The 19,572-nt window shown below is 52.4% G+C and overlaps 2 protein-coding genes across 4 annotated transcripts in view; one reads left to right on the forward strand and one right to left on the reverse strand.

The window, feature by feature from the left end:
- The window catches only part of Plcd3 (phospholipase C, delta 3), a 31,415-nt gene extending 22,734 nt beyond the window's left edge, over positions 1–8,681 (reverse strand). The window contains exon 1 of one of the 3 annotated variants that reach the window (XM_006534308.3): positions 8,351–8,681. In XM_006534308.3, coding sequence (XP_006534371.1) covers positions 8,351–8,501 — 151 coding nt within the window. In that variant the 5' untranslated portion in view covers positions 8,502–8,681. Of the gene's footprint in view, positions 1–4,639; positions 4,756–8,350 lie in introns of those variants that run through there. The other 2 variants (NM_152813.3, XM_006534309.4) reach the window with 2 other exon arrangements.
- On the forward strand, positions 8,659–19,170 carry Acbd4 (acyl-Coenzyme A binding domain containing 4). Its single transcript, NM_025988.2, is given in 11 exon segments — positions 8,659–8,759; positions 9,653–10,067; positions 10,497–10,615; positions 10,871–10,991; positions 11,064–11,077; positions 11,079–11,143; positions 11,404–11,524; positions 11,774–11,860; positions 12,216–12,449; positions 13,066–13,205; positions 18,513–19,170. Coding segments are annotated over 9 exon segments (984 nt in total). The 5' UTR covers positions 8,659–8,759; positions 9,653–10,067; positions 10,497–10,533; the 3' UTR covers positions 18,633–19,170.
- Positions 19,171–19,572: the final 402 nt, after the last annotated feature.

The following is a 19,572-nucleotide window of genomic DNA, read 5'->3' on the forward strand; positions in this document are numbered from 1 at the left end:
GTCCCAGCAACTACAGGGTGGCTCTCAGCCATCTGTAATGGGATTTGATGCCCTCTTCTGGTGTGTCTGTAGATAACTACAGTGTACTCATATATAAAAAATAAATAAATAGATCTTAAAAGAAAAAAAAGATGGCTGGGCAGTGATGGTGCATGCTTTTAATCCCAGCACTTGGGAGGCAGAGACAGGCAGATTTCTGAGTTCAAGGCCAGCCTGGTCTACAAAGTGAGTTCCAGGACAGCCAGGGCTACACAGAGAAACCTTGTCTCAAACAACAACAACAACACCAAAAAAAAAAAAAAAAAAAAAAAAAAAAAAAAGAGAGTTTGTGGCTCCAGCTTGATGACCTGAGCTCCAATTTCCAGAACCCACATCAAAGCCAGCTGTGGCTGCGCACACCTGTAATCTCAGGGCCACGGAGGTGGCCAGAGAAAGATTGCTGGGTTTGCTGGCCAGCAGCCAGGCTCCAGGCTCTGAGAGATAACCTGTCTTGGGGAGATAAGGCCAAGAGAGATTGAGCAGGACCCTTGCTTCTGGCATTTGAGCATGCATGCAGGTGTGCACGCGTGCACTCGAGAGCATGCACACACACACACACACACACACACACACACCACACACATACACAGGCACACACGCGTGCACCACCACCACCACCCACAACCACAAAACAACATGCTGTATCAAATCTCAGGAGACTTGAATAAACCCAGGCTTAGAATGAGGTCTTCTCTATCTTCCAGAGCCTGGCTCCAGCTAATATTTTCGGGAAGACTCTGAAGCTAAAGCAGATGGACCGGCTAAATGGTTTGCATTCTCCCACAGCCCTTCCCAGTCTTTCCTGAGTTCAGAGCTGATGCCTTGGGCTCTGGGTTCTCAGCCCTAGCTGTGTATCGGGTTCTCCCGGGGCCAGAGCAGGCATGAGCTGGCACTTGGGCATCTGTATTTTAAAATTGGACTTTGTGGCTTTTTGGGCAGAGGGCGTGGTCGAATCTGCAGAAGTGTTTATGCGTGTGCAAGGATGTATGCATATGCTAATTAGCCAGCCGCACTGATCTGACCTTGGCTCTGCCTCCTCAACACTGGGATGATAGGTATGTGCCACCACACCTGACGGTTGGTGTGGGTTGCAGAGACTGAGCCTCACGCTTACACAGTAAGCGCTTTCCTGACTAAACTGTCTCCTCAGCCCCCAAATTTACCCTGAGTTTAAGGGTGATCATGACTAAAAATCAGTGTCTCCGGGCAGGAGTAGCCTGCCCTCCCTTAGGTATCTGTGGATTCCCTGGGGTAGAGGGCTGTGGCCGTCAGTTTCGGTTCCCCTTCGTACGCCCCCACCCCCATCAGGATAGTGGCTGACATACTGTTTCCATATAGCTAGGCCAAGGGATCACCCGAGTCACCCTTCCTCCTCCCTCTTTCTATGGTATTTATTCAGGCAATCTGAATTATCTGATCCAGAGAAACAACAGGGACAGGGGCAGGGCATGCAGGGGGCACTGATGGCGCCACCAGGCCTGGGACCAAAGCTAGCTGGGCTCACCCTTCCTTCACCCCAGCAGCCTGGAAAGGCTCCTCAGCTGAGGTCACCTCCCCTAACTGGGCCAGTCCTCTGATGCCAAGCCCAGGGGGGGGTGGGGAGGGGGCTGGGGTGTGACTAAGCCCGGAAATGGAGGTGAGTCACAGCGGGCCTGCTTTGTCCCCAGCCTTCGGCAAACAGGCCACTGAGATTGAGCCTGGCAGTCGTAAAGCCTGATGATGGCTTCCACTGAAGCAACTTTCCACAGTTGACAGGGCCTCCTACTCCTGTCCTGGGCTCAATCACTAGAGTCTGTTGGGATGGAAAAGCGACCCACCCAAGTGTCACCGGTCTCTGACCACTCTTACTTACACCGTAACCACACACCCATAGAAAAGCCAACCAGAGCCAGGGGTGGTGGCTCACACCAGAAATCTCAGCGGTTGAGAGGGTTAAGGCAGGAGGATTACCAAGTTCGAGGCCAGCCTAAACTGTAGACTGTGACCTTAACTCACCCCAAAGGACCCTCTCCCAACCAAGAGGGGGGGAAAAAAAAGAAAAAGTCAAACGGAGTCCATAGTGAGAGTGTATAACCAAGCTGCACCAGGGGCTGGGGCTCAGGTGGGCACTCTTAAGCCATGAGCAGGGTCATCAAAAGCAAGGGGCAAGGCCAGCAGGAGGCCCAGACGTAGGGCAGTAATGTGGGTGCTGGCTCTCCACCTGACCACCAGAAAACAGATGTTGGGTTCAGCCAGGCCCAACCCCACAGGTGTCTCATAAATTACAAGCCCAGAACAGGCTCACACCCCTCCTGCATCCTACTGTGACTGTGGGTTTTCTACCCGACCCTGGGCTGGGCCCACAACCACTCTCAACTGTGCGGGAGGGGCACCGCTCATTAAATAACAATAGGGAGGAATTGGAAGGTGGAGAGCCAGAGGTGGTAACTACCCAAGCCCAACAGAGGAGATGACCTGAGAATTGAAGCATGGCAGAGACAAAGGGAAGCGGTAGCGGTAGCGCCAGGGCGGTGCCTGCCTGGAATGCCAGCTTTCAAGAGGTTGACAGGGGAGATTATGGGGAGTTAAAGGGCCAACCTGGGCTAAATATCAAAACTATCTTCTAGTGATAATGATGATGAAAGCGAAATCTGTGCCACCTGGCACACGGGCCGTGAAACCTGGTGGTCAGTGACAGAAACTGGGTCCCCAAGTAATACAGATCTTGTGACTGAACGGATTCAAGACACACAGAACTGGCAGTTTCACAGAACTAGCACTCCTGGCTAGGCTGTATACTAAGCCTCAAAGACAGAAAGCAGATCACTGGCAGGGGAAACTAATGGTTATAACATACCTGGGAGGGTGGGGGTGGGTTAACTACGGAAAGCCTTGGCACTAGGTAATGATGACAGCTGCATATCAAGTGAGCAGAAATGCCAGGAGCCAACCACTTAGACGCTGGCCTCAACCCCACTCTGCAGCCAAGGATGGCCTTACACTCCTGAGCCTCCGGCCCCCACCTCCCATGTCCTGGCATTACTGATACTACCAGTCAGGGGTTTCGTTTTTGATTTGCTTTTATCTTGCTGTTCAGAGAAGTTTCTTTGCCGCGTAGCCCAGGTTGGCCCTGAACTCTATGTATAGCCCAGGCTGGCCCTGAACTCTTGCCTTTGCCCTTGCATGTTGAGATTATAGGTGTTTGCCTCTCTCCCCGCTTCCTACCCCTTCCTTCCCTCTTCATGCCCAGGTCTTCAGGCATAAAAATTGTATGCCACTGAGTTATATTTCCAGGCCTAGAACAATCAATTTTATCACACACATACACTCCCACTCACATGTTTTTGAAACAAGACGTCTAGACACAGACTAACCCTAAACTCACAATTCTCCTGCCTCAGCTCCCCAGTGTTGTGATTATAGAAATGAGCTACCTGACTGAGTCCCCAATTATTAAAACTTTAATAATATACCAAAAATTACTGTAGCCTTTTCCACCACCAAACAGAAACTCACATACAAACTTACAGCAATCCTCCAGTGTCAGTCTCTTAAGTGCTGCGGCTGCAGGTGTGTGCACTCCTGGCTAGGCTCTATGCTAAGTAGCTGAATTATACAGAACATGAATTATCTCAATAAACCTGCTGAGGTGGAGGCACAGGGCAGCTACCCAGGTGGTGAAGTGGGACTGAACTGGGAGCTAAGGGTGTGGGGGTTGTCTAAGCCGGAATAGATGCCGTGGGAGAACCAGTAAAAATGCACAGTGCTCAGTTAGGAAGGAAGGGCTCCCAGATCCTAGCACTGCTGAAAACAGTGTGGATATCCAAGGCAGAGGCTGCGTAGTGAGCAGAGGCCAGTGTAGACTGGCAGAGACGGGCTGTAAGGTTCTGAGCATTTAACAGAGGGGTATGTGCAGAGTAGGTGTGAATATAATGGGGGCGATGTATACTTCTGTGTTTGTCTAGACCTGTGGGTTGGGCGGGAGGAAGGCGGGTCAGCATGGGGAGGTAGTGTGTGTGTGTGTGTGTGTGTGTGTGTGTATACCATCACACGCACTGCACTATCAGTCAGGAAAAGCACACGGGGCTCTGTCAGGAATGTGAGACATGCAGGAACAGGGCAGTCAACTGCTCCTGCCAAAGTGTGTGTGAGGGGGGTGGGAGCCAGCAGCATTTCCTCGTGGCTGAGTTTATGAAGTGCTGGAAAAGACACACAATAGCCATGTTTGCCATGACCTTCCTGCCCCAATCCCTAAGCCAGCCACATTGTCCCAGGTACCAAGGATGCCCAGCTCCTTGTCCCAGCTGACCACTACACAGAAGCCAGAGAGAGCGAGGGAGGGAGTGCTCAGTACTTTCCATAACATTCCTGGGAAGATGAAAAAAAAGCAGGAAGGGAAGGCGGGGCTTGCCCCCAGAGGCCTGTAGCCTGGGGAGTTGAGGGTGTGGTATCTTCTGGGCTTGTCTGGGTCAGAACAGGCATGAACGGGGTCAAGGGATGGTGAGGTGGGGAGGCTCCAGGCGGCCCTGCCCTCCCTACCGCCCAGTCAAGGCACCTGCTAGGTCTAAGGTCTCGGAAAGCTCCCCTCAGGCCGTCTCCACCCCAGGCCAGCTCGACTCACCCAGAAGGGGACATCCTGGACAGGCCATTGGGAAAGGCTCCTCATCCAGGCACGCTTTGGAGGAGTAAGCAAACACAGACCACGGAAACCAGATTGTGTCTACTCAGCACTCTGCCCGCCCGCCCGCCGAGAGGATTAGGGGTCTGGGTGGAGCCTAAACTCGCAGGCTTGGACAGGCAGGGCAGAATGTGATGTTGGGACTCCTTTACGTGAGAGTTTAAAATAAGCAGCAAACACCTCTCTAATGTAAGTCTACCCCACAGGGCTCCGGATGCTCTTCGGTGCCTGTCCGGCATGCTCAAATCGGTCCTCAGACACCCCTCCACCCGAAGTATATATAACCATGGATATGTAATTTACATACACTTTCTAGAGATAGATACATATGTACATCCAAAATTCTTTTTTGTCTACCTGACATTTAAATTTAGCATCCTAGAGGGGCGTGATGGTGCACGCCTTTAATCCCAGCACTCGGGAGGCAGAGGCAGGCAGATTTCTGAGTTCGAGGCCAGCCTGGTCTACAGAGTGAGTTCCAGGACAGCCAGGGATACACAGAGAAACCCTGTCTCGAAAAACCAAAAAATAAACAAACAAACAAATAAATAATAAATTTAGCATCCTATATCTCGTTGGCAGCCCAGGGAGACACCTCTGGGAAACAGCAGGTCCTTTCCTGATGAGAGTCTCCTTCATCCCTGCATTTAGAGCCTAGACTCGGGACCACAGCACCAGGATTCAAATCTCTCCATCACTTCTGGCTTTTTGGTTTCCTTTGCTTTGAGACAGGGCCTTGATGGATACATAGACCTTTCTGGCCTAGAACTCAATCTGTTCACTAGGCTGGCCTCTCCATCCCTCCAGGGCTGAGATTCCAGGCACGGGCCACCACAGCTGGCTTGCTTCCAGCCTTGAGCCCTCTCTGGGCCCCTTACCTCATGGTAAAATGACACTTGTGGTGCCATCTACCTCATGTGACTGTGAGCGCGGAATGGGATGATACACAGAGCACACGGCACGATGCTATGAAGGTGTTAGCACTCACTAACTGTGGCAACAAAGCGTGCCCTTGGAACCTTGATTGTGATGGCAGGCAGCCAGGGTCCCTTAATGGCTTTATCCTGTCACATTGTGTCTCTCTGTCACTGAGGAGGGCACATGCCCCAGGAATGGCTGAGAATAAGTAGGGTGAAGTCTAAGGTAAGCCCAGTGGGCAGGAGTGCTCAGAGTATTATGATTCCCTGAAGAGCTGGTCTGGCCCACCCCCAAACCCCCACCCCAAGCTGCAGATGGCTCCCACTCCTCTCCTCCCCTGTCCTTGGCCTGGTTCCCCCTACTGTGGCTCCACAGGCCTTTTCCTCCCTGGGGCTCCTCTGAGATACTCCCTGCTCCAGTTCCTTGACCTGAAATAAGATCTGTTTTCTCTTAGCCTGAGCGGGGTGGTGAGGGTCATCTCGGGAGGCGCAGCATCTGCAGCGGGGATGGAGGCTACGTGGGTGACAGGCCTAGGCCTCAGCCATTGTGGGCTCAGCACTGCTTGAGGAGGTGGCATTCCTTACAACACTCTGTGTGGTCACTCAGCAGTCACTCAGCCAGTGGCAGGGAGGGCACGATGACATGCTGGTAAGTCCATAGTTTCAGGATGAGCTCCACAGGGCTCCCGTGCAGCCTCGCTCAGCTGACACACACTCAGTTGGGCGCTCCCGTAATTATGTGTCCACAAGTCTCTTCTTATTACACTGTGTACCTCTAGGGCAAGCCTCAGTTGTCCTGCTTGGTGGCCTCGGCCCCTGGCCTAGTGCTGTGGCCACTGACGGGGGCTCAGCAAATGGCCCCAGGTGTGGGAAGCTTCCTTTCTGTCCCCAGCAGCATCCACGACCCCCAGGGGCCAACGGCTCAGGCTGCTTCTCCCGAGAGCCCTGTCCTGCCTCCGTGGCAGATCATCTTACACAGCCAACCCCACTAGTGCCACCTCTAGCCAGAGACGGCTGACTTCATATTAGACAGCCACCACCCTGTCTCCTCCTCGTGCCTGTGCGTCCTCCTCTTCTGTGCCTCTCTCACCTGAACCCCAACACCTCTTCACGAGCTACTCCCTGCCTCCTTTCAGCCCTATTTGACCACCCTATTATCCATCTGCTCCTCTAACTCAGCCAGTGGATTTTCTGGGACCCTTAGCACCACCCAAACTTCAGAGAAACTCTAAGGTGTCTGTCTACCTCTCTCCTCTTCACATGAGCTTCCATCCAGCTCTGGGGTTCAGTGGGGTCCTCTCTGCCTCCCCAGCATCACAGTCCGCTCCTCCCTCCCTGACTCTTTCCCTCAAGGTCCGTCTTCTGACAGCAGTACTGAGCTGTTTAGCTCTCTTTGGACAGGCCCGCGTGTGCTGTGTTTGTTGTTGTATGGTAGGTAAATATTGACTTCTTGAATGACTGGACCGGAGAAGGATGAAGAGCTGCCCCAGGCACAATGCTCATGGTGAGGACATCCAATACATTCTGGTGGAATGAGGAAGAGGAGGGCACAGCTGAGAGGGAAGCCGGGGAGGCTGGCATCTGGGACCCCTGAGTTCTGTCACCAGGTTGACAGTCCTGAGAAACCACTTCAGTTTCCTGCACTTCACAGTTTATAAAATGCTCCTTGTTCAAGCCCAGGGAGTCCCATTTTGCCGAGACTCTGAGCGTGTAGGTTGGGATGGCACACAGTCTGAGTGGCCCCGACTAGATTCTTTGATGTCTGAGTCAGTTTCCTCCTCTGTGAAATGGGGTGCAGGACACCTACCTCAGGAAGGTGAGCTTAGCACCACACCTGCAAACCACAGCGGTATTGAGCCGACTCGAGGGCTCCTTGAAGACTAGTGACTTCCCTCTCACCTCTGAAATAGGAAGCTGGACTGTTTCGCACCATTGCCCCGGGTCTTGCCAGGGCTTTGTTACTGCTGGCAGAGAAGACCTGAGGGTTACAGGGCTGGCTTGGGTGTCTAGAATCTCGCAGAGGCCATCTGTAAACAGCCCCTCAGGATCAAGAACAGCAGGTGCTGTAAGATGCCCACAGACCTCAAGTAGCACTTGGGAGATGAATGTACGTACCTCCGCGTGCGCGTGCCTCTGCCTCCCGAGTGCTGGGATTAAAGGCGCGCGCCACCACTGCCTGGCATTGTATTTTTTTTTTTTTTTTTGAAACAGAGTCTCATAGACCCCAGACTCATACACACACACACACACACACACACACACACTTTACTTTGTAGCAGAGAATGACCTTGAACTCCTGATCCTCCTACTGACACCTCGCCAGTGCTGGGAGATTAACAACAGTAAGTCGTTGTGATACTGGGGATCTAACCCAGAGCTAAGAGCTCTACCGATTGAGCTACATCCCCAACCTAACTCCAAGCTTTATCTCTCAGTCCATTCTCCTCACTCTCCAGCAACCCTATCCATGCCCCGAGTCCCAAATTCTCACCCCAGCACGGCCCCGCGAGCGCCTCCCGGTGAGAATGCACCGGGGGCATCCAAGCCTTCTAAAACAGCCTGGAAGTCTGATGACCCCAGGTGTGAACCCCAACTGGAACAGTGCTGGTGCTCCTGGTCAGATCCTCCCCAATTCCAAGCACCCTGGCAAACCAGGTGGCCCGTACACCCCGCTCCGTCCAGGTTGTCCCTAGAGACAGTGCGCGCCCACCCGGACCCATCCTTGTGTGTCACTGACCCATCTTCTTCAGTGCCCGTAGCCCAGGCCTTTTGGTGCTGCTGTCCGACGACGCGGGCGAGGGCGGGAACGCGAGGGGCGCTGCGACCTGGGCGGACACCCGGGATTCCTCCGGCGAGCGGCGACTCCTTTTCCAGCCACCGCACAGCATGGTCTCGAAGGGCCCAGGGCCAGGCCCGGGATCTGTGCGTGAGAACCGGGCAACGGGAACACAGCCCGCGGCGCGGTCCGGAGCTAAGAAACTTAGCGGCGCCCTAGGAGTCAGGAGGAGGAGACCTCGGGAGGAGGGAGAGAGGGAGGGACGAGGTGGAGGTGGGCGGAGCGAGGCCGAACTTAGGCGGTGCGAGGCGCCTGCGGGACCCCAGGCCTGGAGCTGCGCGCCCTGGTGTCTACGCGTTCGCCCCTACTAGTGAGTCGGTCTTTCCATTTCCTTAGAGGTCCCCGGATCTCCTTTCTACCATTGGCCAGAGTCCCTGTTGAAGGGAATTGAATTTCCCGGAGGGATAGGTTTGTCCTCCGGCGCAGACACATTTTTTCTGGGAACTCAGGACCCTAGTCCATCCACCTTAGCCGGGTCCCTTAGGGAGCCAGACAAGGGACAGATCTATAGGAGATCGTCCCGGGCCACAGGGTCCTAGTACGGAGGAAACCCATAGAATTCTGAAGCAGAGCTGCGCAGGAATGGGGACGAGAGGCTCGGGCAGTGACGTCATGAATTAATCTCCGGGCTCGGGGCCAATAGCCAGTCCTCAAAGGTGGATGCCTTGCGGCCAACCGATCTGAAGACTAAGATGAGACTAAGTTTAGAGTTCCAGAAGCTTGGTACCCCAGAGCGACACTCCATCCTTGGTCAAGGGATCTGCACAACACTCTGCCAAGGTGTTGATGACGTCAGCCAAGGAAAACCTCCTTGTACGGGTGCCGGTGTAGTGTTAGACGTACCCTTGTGAATGCGAAAGGGTGGAGTGTGCATGTGGCTTTCAAGCACGAGCTTTGGATAGGGGCAGCGAGCTGGTCGAATATTGTCACTTGGACGCGACCTACAGCCAGGCTTCCCACGCTAAAAGTAGCGAGTTTCGGGTCCTAGAATCTCCATCTACTTGTCCCGCTGTATTCTTTCCTCATTTATCCAAGTCCCGACAATTCTTCATACTAGCTTAAGTCCCCATCACCACTGCGATCTTAAATTTGCTTACTATTTGTCAAACCTTCGCCTCTGCTTGATCTCTTGATTCCTTCCAGGAGTGTTCCTTTTTTTTGTTGTTATTTTTCTGGTTCACTCTTACTTTTTCCAAAACTCAGCTCCAGTGTCCTTTCTGCGGAACGCCGGGCTCCAGGACTCTCCTCTATTGCCAGCGTAGACGTGTTCCAAGAGCTGAGTCGAGGTGCCTCGGACAGGCGGAGCCCGCATCAATCAACCCACTCCCGTGGGTTTCCACCAGGGGGCGCGAGGACTCTGCGACCATCAGTGTGTCCACCGGGAGGCGCTGCAGCCCGCCTCGGGCTGTCGCGCGGTGCGGAGTGCCACCCATAAATTAGCCCCGCCTGGCTGGGCGAGGCAGGATAGCATTATTTGCATAATCTTGAAAGAGCCTTCCTTACTGGTTAGGGTATAAAAGACCAATACGAAACGGTGCCTCTGGTTGGCTTTTCTCCTAGCTCTGTATCCCGCCCTATCCCTGCCCCTCTGGAACAAGAGGTCAATCGGAAGCCTCTGGTGAGTGATGAGAAGAGGACCCTGGTGTCCTGGCAGTGGGCGCCTAGGGGTGAGTGAGAGGCTGGGGCGCGGGGAGCCAGGGTTGAAGGCTGTTCGTCCCATCCTGACTCCTCCTCGTTCGCTGATTCGCCTGTTCAGGAATTGGAAATGGGTGTCTAGAGAGGTGCATCCGGGGACGTACGTGGCTCTGAGACCCTTGCCACCTGCCTCCCCTCCCACTCATGGCCAAGTTGGTGGTCCTCGCCACCCTGGCCTCATTGGCGCTGCCTTGAGGTAGGAGAAGGAGCCTTCTCAGCTCAACTTCTGGCCTCCTGGGATAGCGATCCGTTCTTAGGACTAAGTTTGCCCCTCTGGGAACCGGTCCGGTGGCTTACTTAGGATGCCACCGTGGACCATGAAGCCTGGTCACATTGACACTCACTCTTGCAGAGTCGCTTCAAAGTAGGGCTCCAGAGCTCGAAGCAGCATGGGTACCGAGAAGGAAGAGCCCGACTGTCAAAAACAGTTCCAGGCAGCAGTCAGCGTCATTCAGAACCTGCCTAAGAATGGTGAGCCTGTACAGATCAGCATTTTAGGGTTCACGATGGTTGGGCTCCGACCCCGAGATGAGATGAAACTGGGCCTGTACCCTGCAAATGTTGACAAACAAGTTCCTCCCTAGGCTGTGGTGGGGTCCCCTCTGCTTCCTGTCTTAGATGCTATGAGTGAAATCCGGGGCCACCTTTGCCCTTCCAAGGTGCAGCCTCCTCCCTTTTGGACCTGGGGCTGATGAGGTACCCTCCCCTTCCCAACCCTCTGCTCAGGCTCTTACCGCCCCTCCTATGAAGAGATGCTGCGATTCTACAGCTACTACAAGCAGGCTACCATGGGGCCCTGCCTGGTCCCCCGGCCTGGGTTCTGGGACCCCATTGGACGTTACAAGTGGTGAGCTCCCCTCCTGCAGGGTACAAATGCCTCATCTGTCACCCAGACTTCTCATGGACCTCTGCCTCCTAGGGATGCCTGGAACAGGCAAGATGAGCAGGGAGGAAGCCATGTCTGCCTACATCTCTGAGATGAAGCTGGTGGCACAGAAGGTAGTGAGGGCTGTGGTGCTCTGTCCCTAAGGGTGGCTTGCCCCTCAGTCTTCCAGGGATGTGCTTCCATGTTTTCTATCCATTGATTTTTTTTTGGAAATCCCTTTTCTGTTGCCCTTAACCCCCAATTCTGTTTGATCCTGACTGATACGAGGTGGAAGTGTATGGAAAGGAGGTAGTTCGGGGCAAAGCTGGAGAGGGGGTTTGTGGGTGGTAACGGGCGGGACCAGCTTGCTCCATTAGAACCCCTTCCTGCACAGGTGATCGACACAGTGCCCCTGGGCGAGGTGGCAGAGGATATGTTTGGTTATTTCGAGCCCCTGTACCAGGTGATCCCTGACATGCCGAGGCCCCCAGAAACCTTCTTGAGAAGGGCCACAGGTCAGATCTCCAGAATGGGAGCCCTGATAACAATAGAGTGAACTGTCTCGGGTCTAGGCTGTTGGGTGGTTGTCAGCTGTAGGGCAGCAGGAACCAAGAGCTGTAGGTGTGGTTTCTGTGCGGACCTGAGTCGGTGCCCCTGTTATCAGCCAGTATGCATGACTAATGGGGACAAGGGACTTTCTCTCACTGGAAGATGCCAGCTTCTTCCCTGCCCCACCTTTGAGTCTGAGTGCTGTGTCTTGACAGGTTGGAAGGAGCCGTTGGTGCAGAGAGAGGATCAGGCGGCTCCAGAGCCTTCTTGTGTCCCCAAGGAGCCAGTGCCTCCAAGTCCAGGTTTGCTGCTGAGCGGGAGGGATACAGGACCATACCTAGACTGGGAAGGGACACTTGCAGGGGAGGAGAAGCTGGATGCCATGCTGTCCCCTTCGTATCGCATGCCCAGGGACACTGAGACTTCCTGTGCTCTCAGAGGCCAAGGGGAAGCTCTGAGACTCTCTGCAGGGTCTCATATCTTGGTCCCATCGTACCTGCTATGGAAGAACTCTGGGTCTCCTGAGGAAGGACTTGGTACTCGGTGGCCCACTCTCCCCCCTCCTCCCAAAGGCAGGGAGTGCCCCCCCCCCTGCCCCGCCAGCCCCAAGTGCAGCTGTCCTTCCTACAAGCCTTCCTTTCCTTTTCTCTCTTCCAGAGTCCCGGCCACCCAGAGACCTGGACCTGGAGGTTTTCTGTGACTCCGTGGAACAGCTAGAGCCAGAGTTGGTGAGACTGCCTGTCTTGTCCCCCGTTGCTGCTGAGCCCGAGTTGTGCCACCTCCCCCCTGGGATCTGGGACTCCTCAGCTCAGCAGGTTTGGGCAGAGCAGAAGGAAGCAGCTGGCAGAGAGCTGACCACCAGGAGCAGCCCCGAGTCCACTGGGGAGAAGGGTGAGAGCTTCCTACCCTGACCTCGTTCTTAGGACCCTAGGCTTTCCCTGGGCTCCCAGTCAGGACAAAGGTTAAAGTCGAATGGGGCCGCTGGAGAGCAGCCCGGGAGGGCTACCCAGCAGCCAAATGCCTGCCTGGAGCAAAATTCCAGTGCTGGCACTTCCTGAGATCGCTGGCCTCTGCACCCTCAGCGAAGCCAGGCGACTTGTAGACGGGTATATGGCACTGGGAAGTTGCTCTTTCTCTCTGCCTGCCATTTGGAATTCTCAGGGGAAGACAGTGAGCTAGCTCTGTTTGCCTTGTGCTTGTCTAGAACTTATTGTGTGCTAAATCTCCAAAGGGGTACCTTTCCTAAGTAGTTCCTCTGAGCAGATAGGGTGTGAGGAAGACACCATCTTTAGGAGCTAAGACAAGGCCAGAGAGATGAATGGTTTGCCCAGAGTCACACAGCCACACACCCAGTGGCCACACTCCAATGCCTGCTTACTGTCCTGTGCCAGGCCTGCTCAAGGTCCCAGTGCGGGGTGGGAAAAGGGCATTTTTACCCTCGCTGGAGCTGCCCCAGATCGTGCATCTTGACTCCTGAGTCCTTTCCCTGTGTTTCTGTGCTCCACAGAGGGGTTGGGAGGCGGCCTGATAGGCCCACAGGAGTTGGACACATGGCTGGTGGGGACAGTCCGGGCCATGCAGGAAAGCATGAAGGACGTTCACAGGAGGCTACAGAGCCTGGAGAGCAAGCCCCAGCCACTCAAGCAGGTGAGTCCTTCCTTCATGTCAAGAGTGGAGATTACCTCAGAAGTCTACTCTTGGTTCCTCAGCCAGCTGCTTCTGGCTTGGGCCCCGTGACTCCCAACTGTCCACTGCTTTGTGCAGAGAATAGTGAGACCTCTATTTTAATTAATTAATTACTGTAATTAATTAATTAGTTTTTTTTTTCCAAGACAGGGTTTCTCTGTGTAGCCTTGGCTGGCCTGGAGCTCCCTTTGTAGACCAGGTTGGCTTTGAACTCAGAGATCCTTCTGCCTCTGCCCGAAAAGTGCTGGGTGGGGTTAAAGCCACCCAGTGGGAGTGTTTACGCCCTGAGGGAGTGTGGGAAGGGCATGCTAGGAGTGGAGGACCAATCCCTCTCTGCCTGGCCGCCTACTGGCTTGCTACTAATTTGCTGATATTCTCTCCCACCCACCCCACCCCTTCCACCTCCCTTCATTCCTTTTCTCCTCCCCCCACCCCCGTGTGGCCTACAGGCTTGGCTTTTGTCTATTTGCTTGTGGCAAGACAAAGGCTTAAAATGTATAATCTTCTAGCCCCAGCCTCCCAAGCGCTGGGATTATAGGTGTCCACCACCACACCTGGCTTTATTTCCCTCTCACAGAAGGGGAAACAGAGGTGTGAGAAGTTAGCTTACCAGAGGGCACATAACATGGAAGACCTTTCCTGAACTGCTTTCATGGTGCCCAGTACCCAGTGGTCTCCTCAAATGGGCTCTCTTGCTATCTCTATGACGGCTAAACAGCAAGGGATGGAGCACAGGTGGCCCCAAGTCAGCTGGTGCCCACCCTAGAGAGAAGCCTGGTGTGGTTATACCAGGAATGGGCCTAGCTGCTCTACTTGGGGATCCCTGGTGTGACTCTTTAACCCACTGGGTATGGTGGATCTGAGCCCTGGTGACAAGGATTTCAACACTGCCACCTTTCCCCTCAGAGCATTCTTCAACGATCCCCCCCCCCTTTACCTTTTACCCACTTGAAATGCAAAGGATTCCCTACCCCCACCTCCACCCCAATACTAGGGATTCCTAATCAAGGAAGGATAGTCAGCCCCGTCTTTCTGTTTGAGACAAGGTCTTACTAAATTGCCCAGTTGAAATTATAATCTGTTTTATAGATTATAAAATATCTGGGCTTGGGCTGGGGGTATAGTTCAGCAATAGGGCATTTCCCTAGGAAGCATACGGCTCTTGACTCAATCTCTGACCCCACCAAAGGGGGGAGGGAGTTTAAACCCAGCATTACTAAGTAACTGAAATCACAGGCCAGTGACATCAGTCCTGGCTAAAATAGGGGGCAGGGTGGTGTGTGTGTGTGTGTGTGTGTGTGTGTGTGTGTGTGTGTGTGTGTGTATACATGTACATGCATGCACACACACATGTGCAAGTCACAGGACAATTGCGTCTCTCCTTCTGACACATGAGTCCTTAAGATTAAAACTTGGGGCACTGCCTTTAATCCCAGCACTCGGGAGGCAGAGGCAGGTGGATTTCTGAGTTCGAGGCCAGCCTGGTCTACAAAGTGAGTTCCAGGATAGCCAGGGCTATACAGAGAAAGCCTGTCTCAAAAAAAAAAAAACCAAAAATCAAAACAAACAAACAAACAAAAAACTTGGGCACCAAGCTTGGCTGCAAGTACCCTTTCTTGCAGACCCATCTCACAGATTTTAGGCATTTTTTTTAAAGATTTATTTATTTATTATATGTAAGTACACTGTAGCTGTCTTCAGAAGAGGGTGCCAGATCTCACTACGGATGGTTGTGAGCCACCATGTGGTTGCTGGGAATTGAACTCAGGACCTTCAGAAGAGCAGTCAGTGCTCTTAACCGCTGAGCCATCTCAGCTATACTCATACTATAATCCTAATACTCTGGACACAGAGGCAGGAAGATCCATGATATTTGAGGCTAGCCTAAGCTACAATGTGAGTCCCAGGCTAGCCAAAAACAAAACAAAACAAACCCCTAAATTGTAAGCATCATAATGCTTATATTTACATTCCACTCTGAATACATTTTATTACATTTAATATCACATATGCAAGTCAATTTCAGATTTTCCTAGTTGTCCTGGAACAACCTTTTCTAGCTGTTGTTATCCAGTCTGGGATCATCACACTGTCCCTAGTTCACCATCATCATTACTGTTGTTGGCTGTGCTGGGGGCAGATGTCAAACCCAGGACATCTGGCTCTTCATCTAACTTCTCCCTCAGCTGAATTAGTCCGGCACAGGAACATATAGAATGTTCTACCTTTTGGGGTCTAATCATGTATGTATGACATCTTTGTATGTTGTGTTTCCTGGGCACTGAGTGTAAGATACAAAGCATGGTTTCATACCCAGGTATACATTCTGGGCAGGGTTCCATCAGAGGCCAGCTATGGTAGCTTACCCTTTTTTTTTTTTTTAAGATTTATTTATTTATTTATTTATTTATTTATTTATTTATTTATTATATATAAGTACACTGTAGCTGTCCTCAGACACTCCAGAAGAGGACATCAGATTTCGTTAAGGATGGTTGTGAGCCAGCATGAGGTTGCTGGGATTTGAACTCAGGACCTTCAGAAGAGCAGTCGGCGCTCTTAACCACTGAGCCATCTCGCCAGCCCTGTAGCTTACTCTTGTGTTTGGTTTTAGTATTTTCTTTATTTATCTGGACTTTTTATTTAATGTGTTTGGGTGTTTGGCCTGCATGTGTGTATGTGCACCACTTGCATGCCTGGTGTCTGGTGTCCTCAGAGGTCAGTTCCCCTGGAATCAAAGACAGCTGTGAGCTGCCACCTTGAGATCCGGCTCCTCCGCAAAAGCAGCAAGCGCTCCTAAGTGAGACATCTATCTAGCCCTTGGGGTTTGGTTTTGTTTTTTGTTTGTTTGAGACAGGGTCTCATTGTGTAGCTCCGGCTGGCCTGGGATTTGCCAAGTAGACCAGGCTCGTCTTGGACTTACGGTGGTTTGCCTTGTTTCTAATCCCTTCCCTTTGCCACTTAGTGTAGTTTAGACTTGTAATCCCAGTACTTGGGAGGCTGAGACAGGAGGTTTGCTGTGAGTTCCCAGGCTAGCTGAGCTACAAAGTAAGACCCTGTCTTAATAAAATAAAAACAGAACTCCAGAGGTTGGAAAGATGGATCAGCTATTAAGAATGCTTCCTCTTCATCAAGAGGCCCCAGGTTCACTTCCTGGCACCCATGTCAGACAGCTCAGAAATGCCTGGGACTTCAGCTCCAGAGAATCAGTCCTTGATAGGCATCTACACACATCACACACACACACATACACATATCACACACACACACACACACACACATGACCACCCACCCACACATACACATGCACACACACATAAATAAAGCTGATATTGTTTTACAAAGAAAAAACAACAAACCACATCAGAGTAATGTTTATAATATTGGGGCACTCAGGGGACAGGTAGCATCTGGCCTTCTACCACTAGTGAGTGTACCTGATGCAAGGGTGACAGTGTGGCCCCAACTCTATGAAGCCAGGGAGAGAATGTCACTCATCAACTGAGCCGTAAGGTGTTTGGCAACGACTGATCGCAGCGGCCTGGACAGTGATTTAGTGAGAGCAAAATCTGTTGGTTTTTAAATTCTCTTTTTGAAGCCGGGCGTGGTGGTGCACGCCTTTAATCCCAGCACTCGGGAGGCAGAGGCAGGTGGATCTCTGAGTTCGAGGCCAGCCTGGTCTACAAAGTGAGTTCCAGGACAGCCAGGGCTATACAGAGAAGCCCTGTCTCAAAAAACAAAAAAACAAGAAACAAAAAAAAAAAAATCTCTTTTTGAGACAGGGTCCTGATATGTATGCCAGACTCTAGCCTTGGAATTAACCTGCAACCCTCCTGCCTCAGTCTCCTGAGTGCTGGGATTACAGGCAAGGCCACCTTCTTTACCTTTTATTGTTTTTTGCTTTTTTGGTTTTAGTTTTTGTTTTTACAGTGCTGGTATGGAACTTGGGGCATCGACATGCTAGGAGGTGCTCCACCTTTGAGCTGCATTCCTAGCCTGTTTATTTTATTTGTTTAAATGTATTTATTTTATGTCTATATGACCCCTGGAATTGGAGTTATGGGTGGCTGGGGATTACCATGTAGGTGCTGTGTGCTGGGCAGCGGTGGCACACGCCTTTAATCCCAGCACCTGGGAGGCAGAGGCAGGCAGATTTCTGAGTTCAAGGCCAGCCTGGTGTACAGAGTGAGTTCCAGGACAGCCAGGGCTATATAGAGAAACCCTGTCTCGAACCTCACCCCTCCATGTTATAGGGAATGGAGTAGAAAGCCTCCTGTATGGTATCATTTCTAGTTGGTGGGATTTGTTTGTTTTTATCACCACAGACTCCTAAAATTTAAAGACCCATCTTTTTTTAATTATTATTTAATGTATATGAGTACACTGTAACTGACACAGTGGAAGAGGGCATTGGATGCCATTACAGATGGTTGTGAGCCACCATGTGGTGTCTGGGAATTGAACTCAGGACCTCTGGAAGAACAGCCAGTGCTCTTAACCCCTGAGCCATCTCTCCAGCCCCAACTCTGCCCTTCGATTTGTCTTTCATGTTTATTTTATGGGCATGGGCATTTTGTTTACTTGTATGTCATGCACCATGTTTGAGCAGTGCTGGCCTCGAGGTGGCTGGCTCATCCAGTGGAGTTACAGACCCCCACCGTGTGCTGCTGCTATGTGTGTGTGTGTCTGTCTGTGTCAGAGGACATCTGTGGTGCTCCCTTACCTGTAAATAAGGACTGGGACTGAACTCAGGCAATCGGATTTATATGGCAGCCCCCTCCCTTTTTTTGTACTACATTATCACAACTTTGGAGATCCTTCCAAGACCCTTAGTTTAGGGGCTTCCTGGTTTTTTAGTACAAGATGTCGAACATTGATTGCCCCATCTTCCCTGCCCCAACCTTAGAATCAGGAACTCCTCCCAGGAGTCCTGACTCCTTCTAGAATAGATATTTGCCAGAGTACCCCATCCTTGTTTGAAATATGTGATATGTGTTTTACAATACAGGTCTTTAGTACTACTCGCGGGGTGCCTCCTTTGCCGCCTGGAGGAGCTGGCTTGGAAGCTAGTCTCTTCCTACAGCCTCACCTATCAAGTGGGATTGGACTGTGTGTGAGAGAGAATTGAGGGGTGTGCTTCAGGCCAGTGGTGCAGAGGTAGGGTAGGTCCTTCCTAGTCTCAGGGAGGCCAGGCCCAGTAACTGGAAGCAGGCTACTAGGACATACTGCACCTGAGCCGGGTTCTGATTCCTTCCCTCTTGGCAGCAGAGGTCGCCCAGGACTCGGCCTTGGCCCCTAGGGCTCTCCGTTCCCACGCTGCTCTTCTTTATCCTGTGGCCCTTCGTTGTCCAGTGGCTCTTCCGACAGTTTCGGACCCAGAAGAGGTGACTCAAGGACGGGGTCTCTCTAGCAACTGAGAAGACTATGATGAGTCCCCGAAAGGTCCTGCTGTGCCCTGAGCCTCCCTAGGTTTAGAAAAACAACTTTAGAAATTCCTCCTCCCACCCTCGTAAACCCTGGCACTCCCTCCTTTAATGGGGGCTCCCATAAGACCCATCTTTCCCTGCAGCTCACACCTACGCCCCAAAAGCAGTTCCCAAAGCAGTCATGGTGCACATCCTAACTTTGGGGTTGGCGGTGAGCCGGCCCCACTCTCTGGGTCACCTGACTTTGCTCCCGACGACTCGGCTCCCTGCCGAGGCTCAGCTCTTGGGCAAGTTGGGACTTGGACCTGGCCTGAAGACTGATTGGCTGGAAGGTTGGTTGCAGGAAAGACCGGAGCCCCGCAGGAGTGGGGAGGAATGGGAGGAGTGTGTACGCTTGGGGGCTGGGATGCCGTGTACACACGCACAAGTACACATCGCGCTCAGGACTTCACTGAAGATTCACGTGCAATTGAACGCTTCATTAAACAAAAGAAAACCTCAGTCTGCTGTCTGGGAACCCGTGGAAAGAGCTGGAAGCGGGCGGGTTGCGCCTGTCACAAGTCCGGTCCCACTCCCTCCCCAAATCCCCTGCAGAGACTAGGACTTCCTTATAAGGAATATCTTCCCTCCTCCCCAAAGGAACCTGGAGAAAACAGGCCTCAGACTGGGGTCAGGGAGCACCCTGGGGGACGCTCCGGGGCTTGGAGGTCTGGAGTTCTTGCAGGGAATCGGGGCGTTGGTCAGCCCCGCCCCAGCGGGAGGACTGCTGACCTAACTCTGCACAACGCACTAAGGACGGGGTACCCAGTGCTAGGCTCCAAATGCCTTTGCCTCTTCCCAAGCCCTTAAGTCTTGGTTGTTGCTCCCTATCAAGATCGCCGTTCTTCCCAAAGAAATTTCTA

This window comes from Mus musculus, chromosome 11 (genome assembly GCF_000001635.26).
Source record: "Mus musculus strain C57BL/6J chromosome 11, GRCm38.p6 C57BL/6J".
NCBI classification, from domain to species: domain Eukaryota; kingdom Metazoa; phylum Chordata; class Mammalia; order Rodentia; family Muridae; genus Mus; species Mus musculus.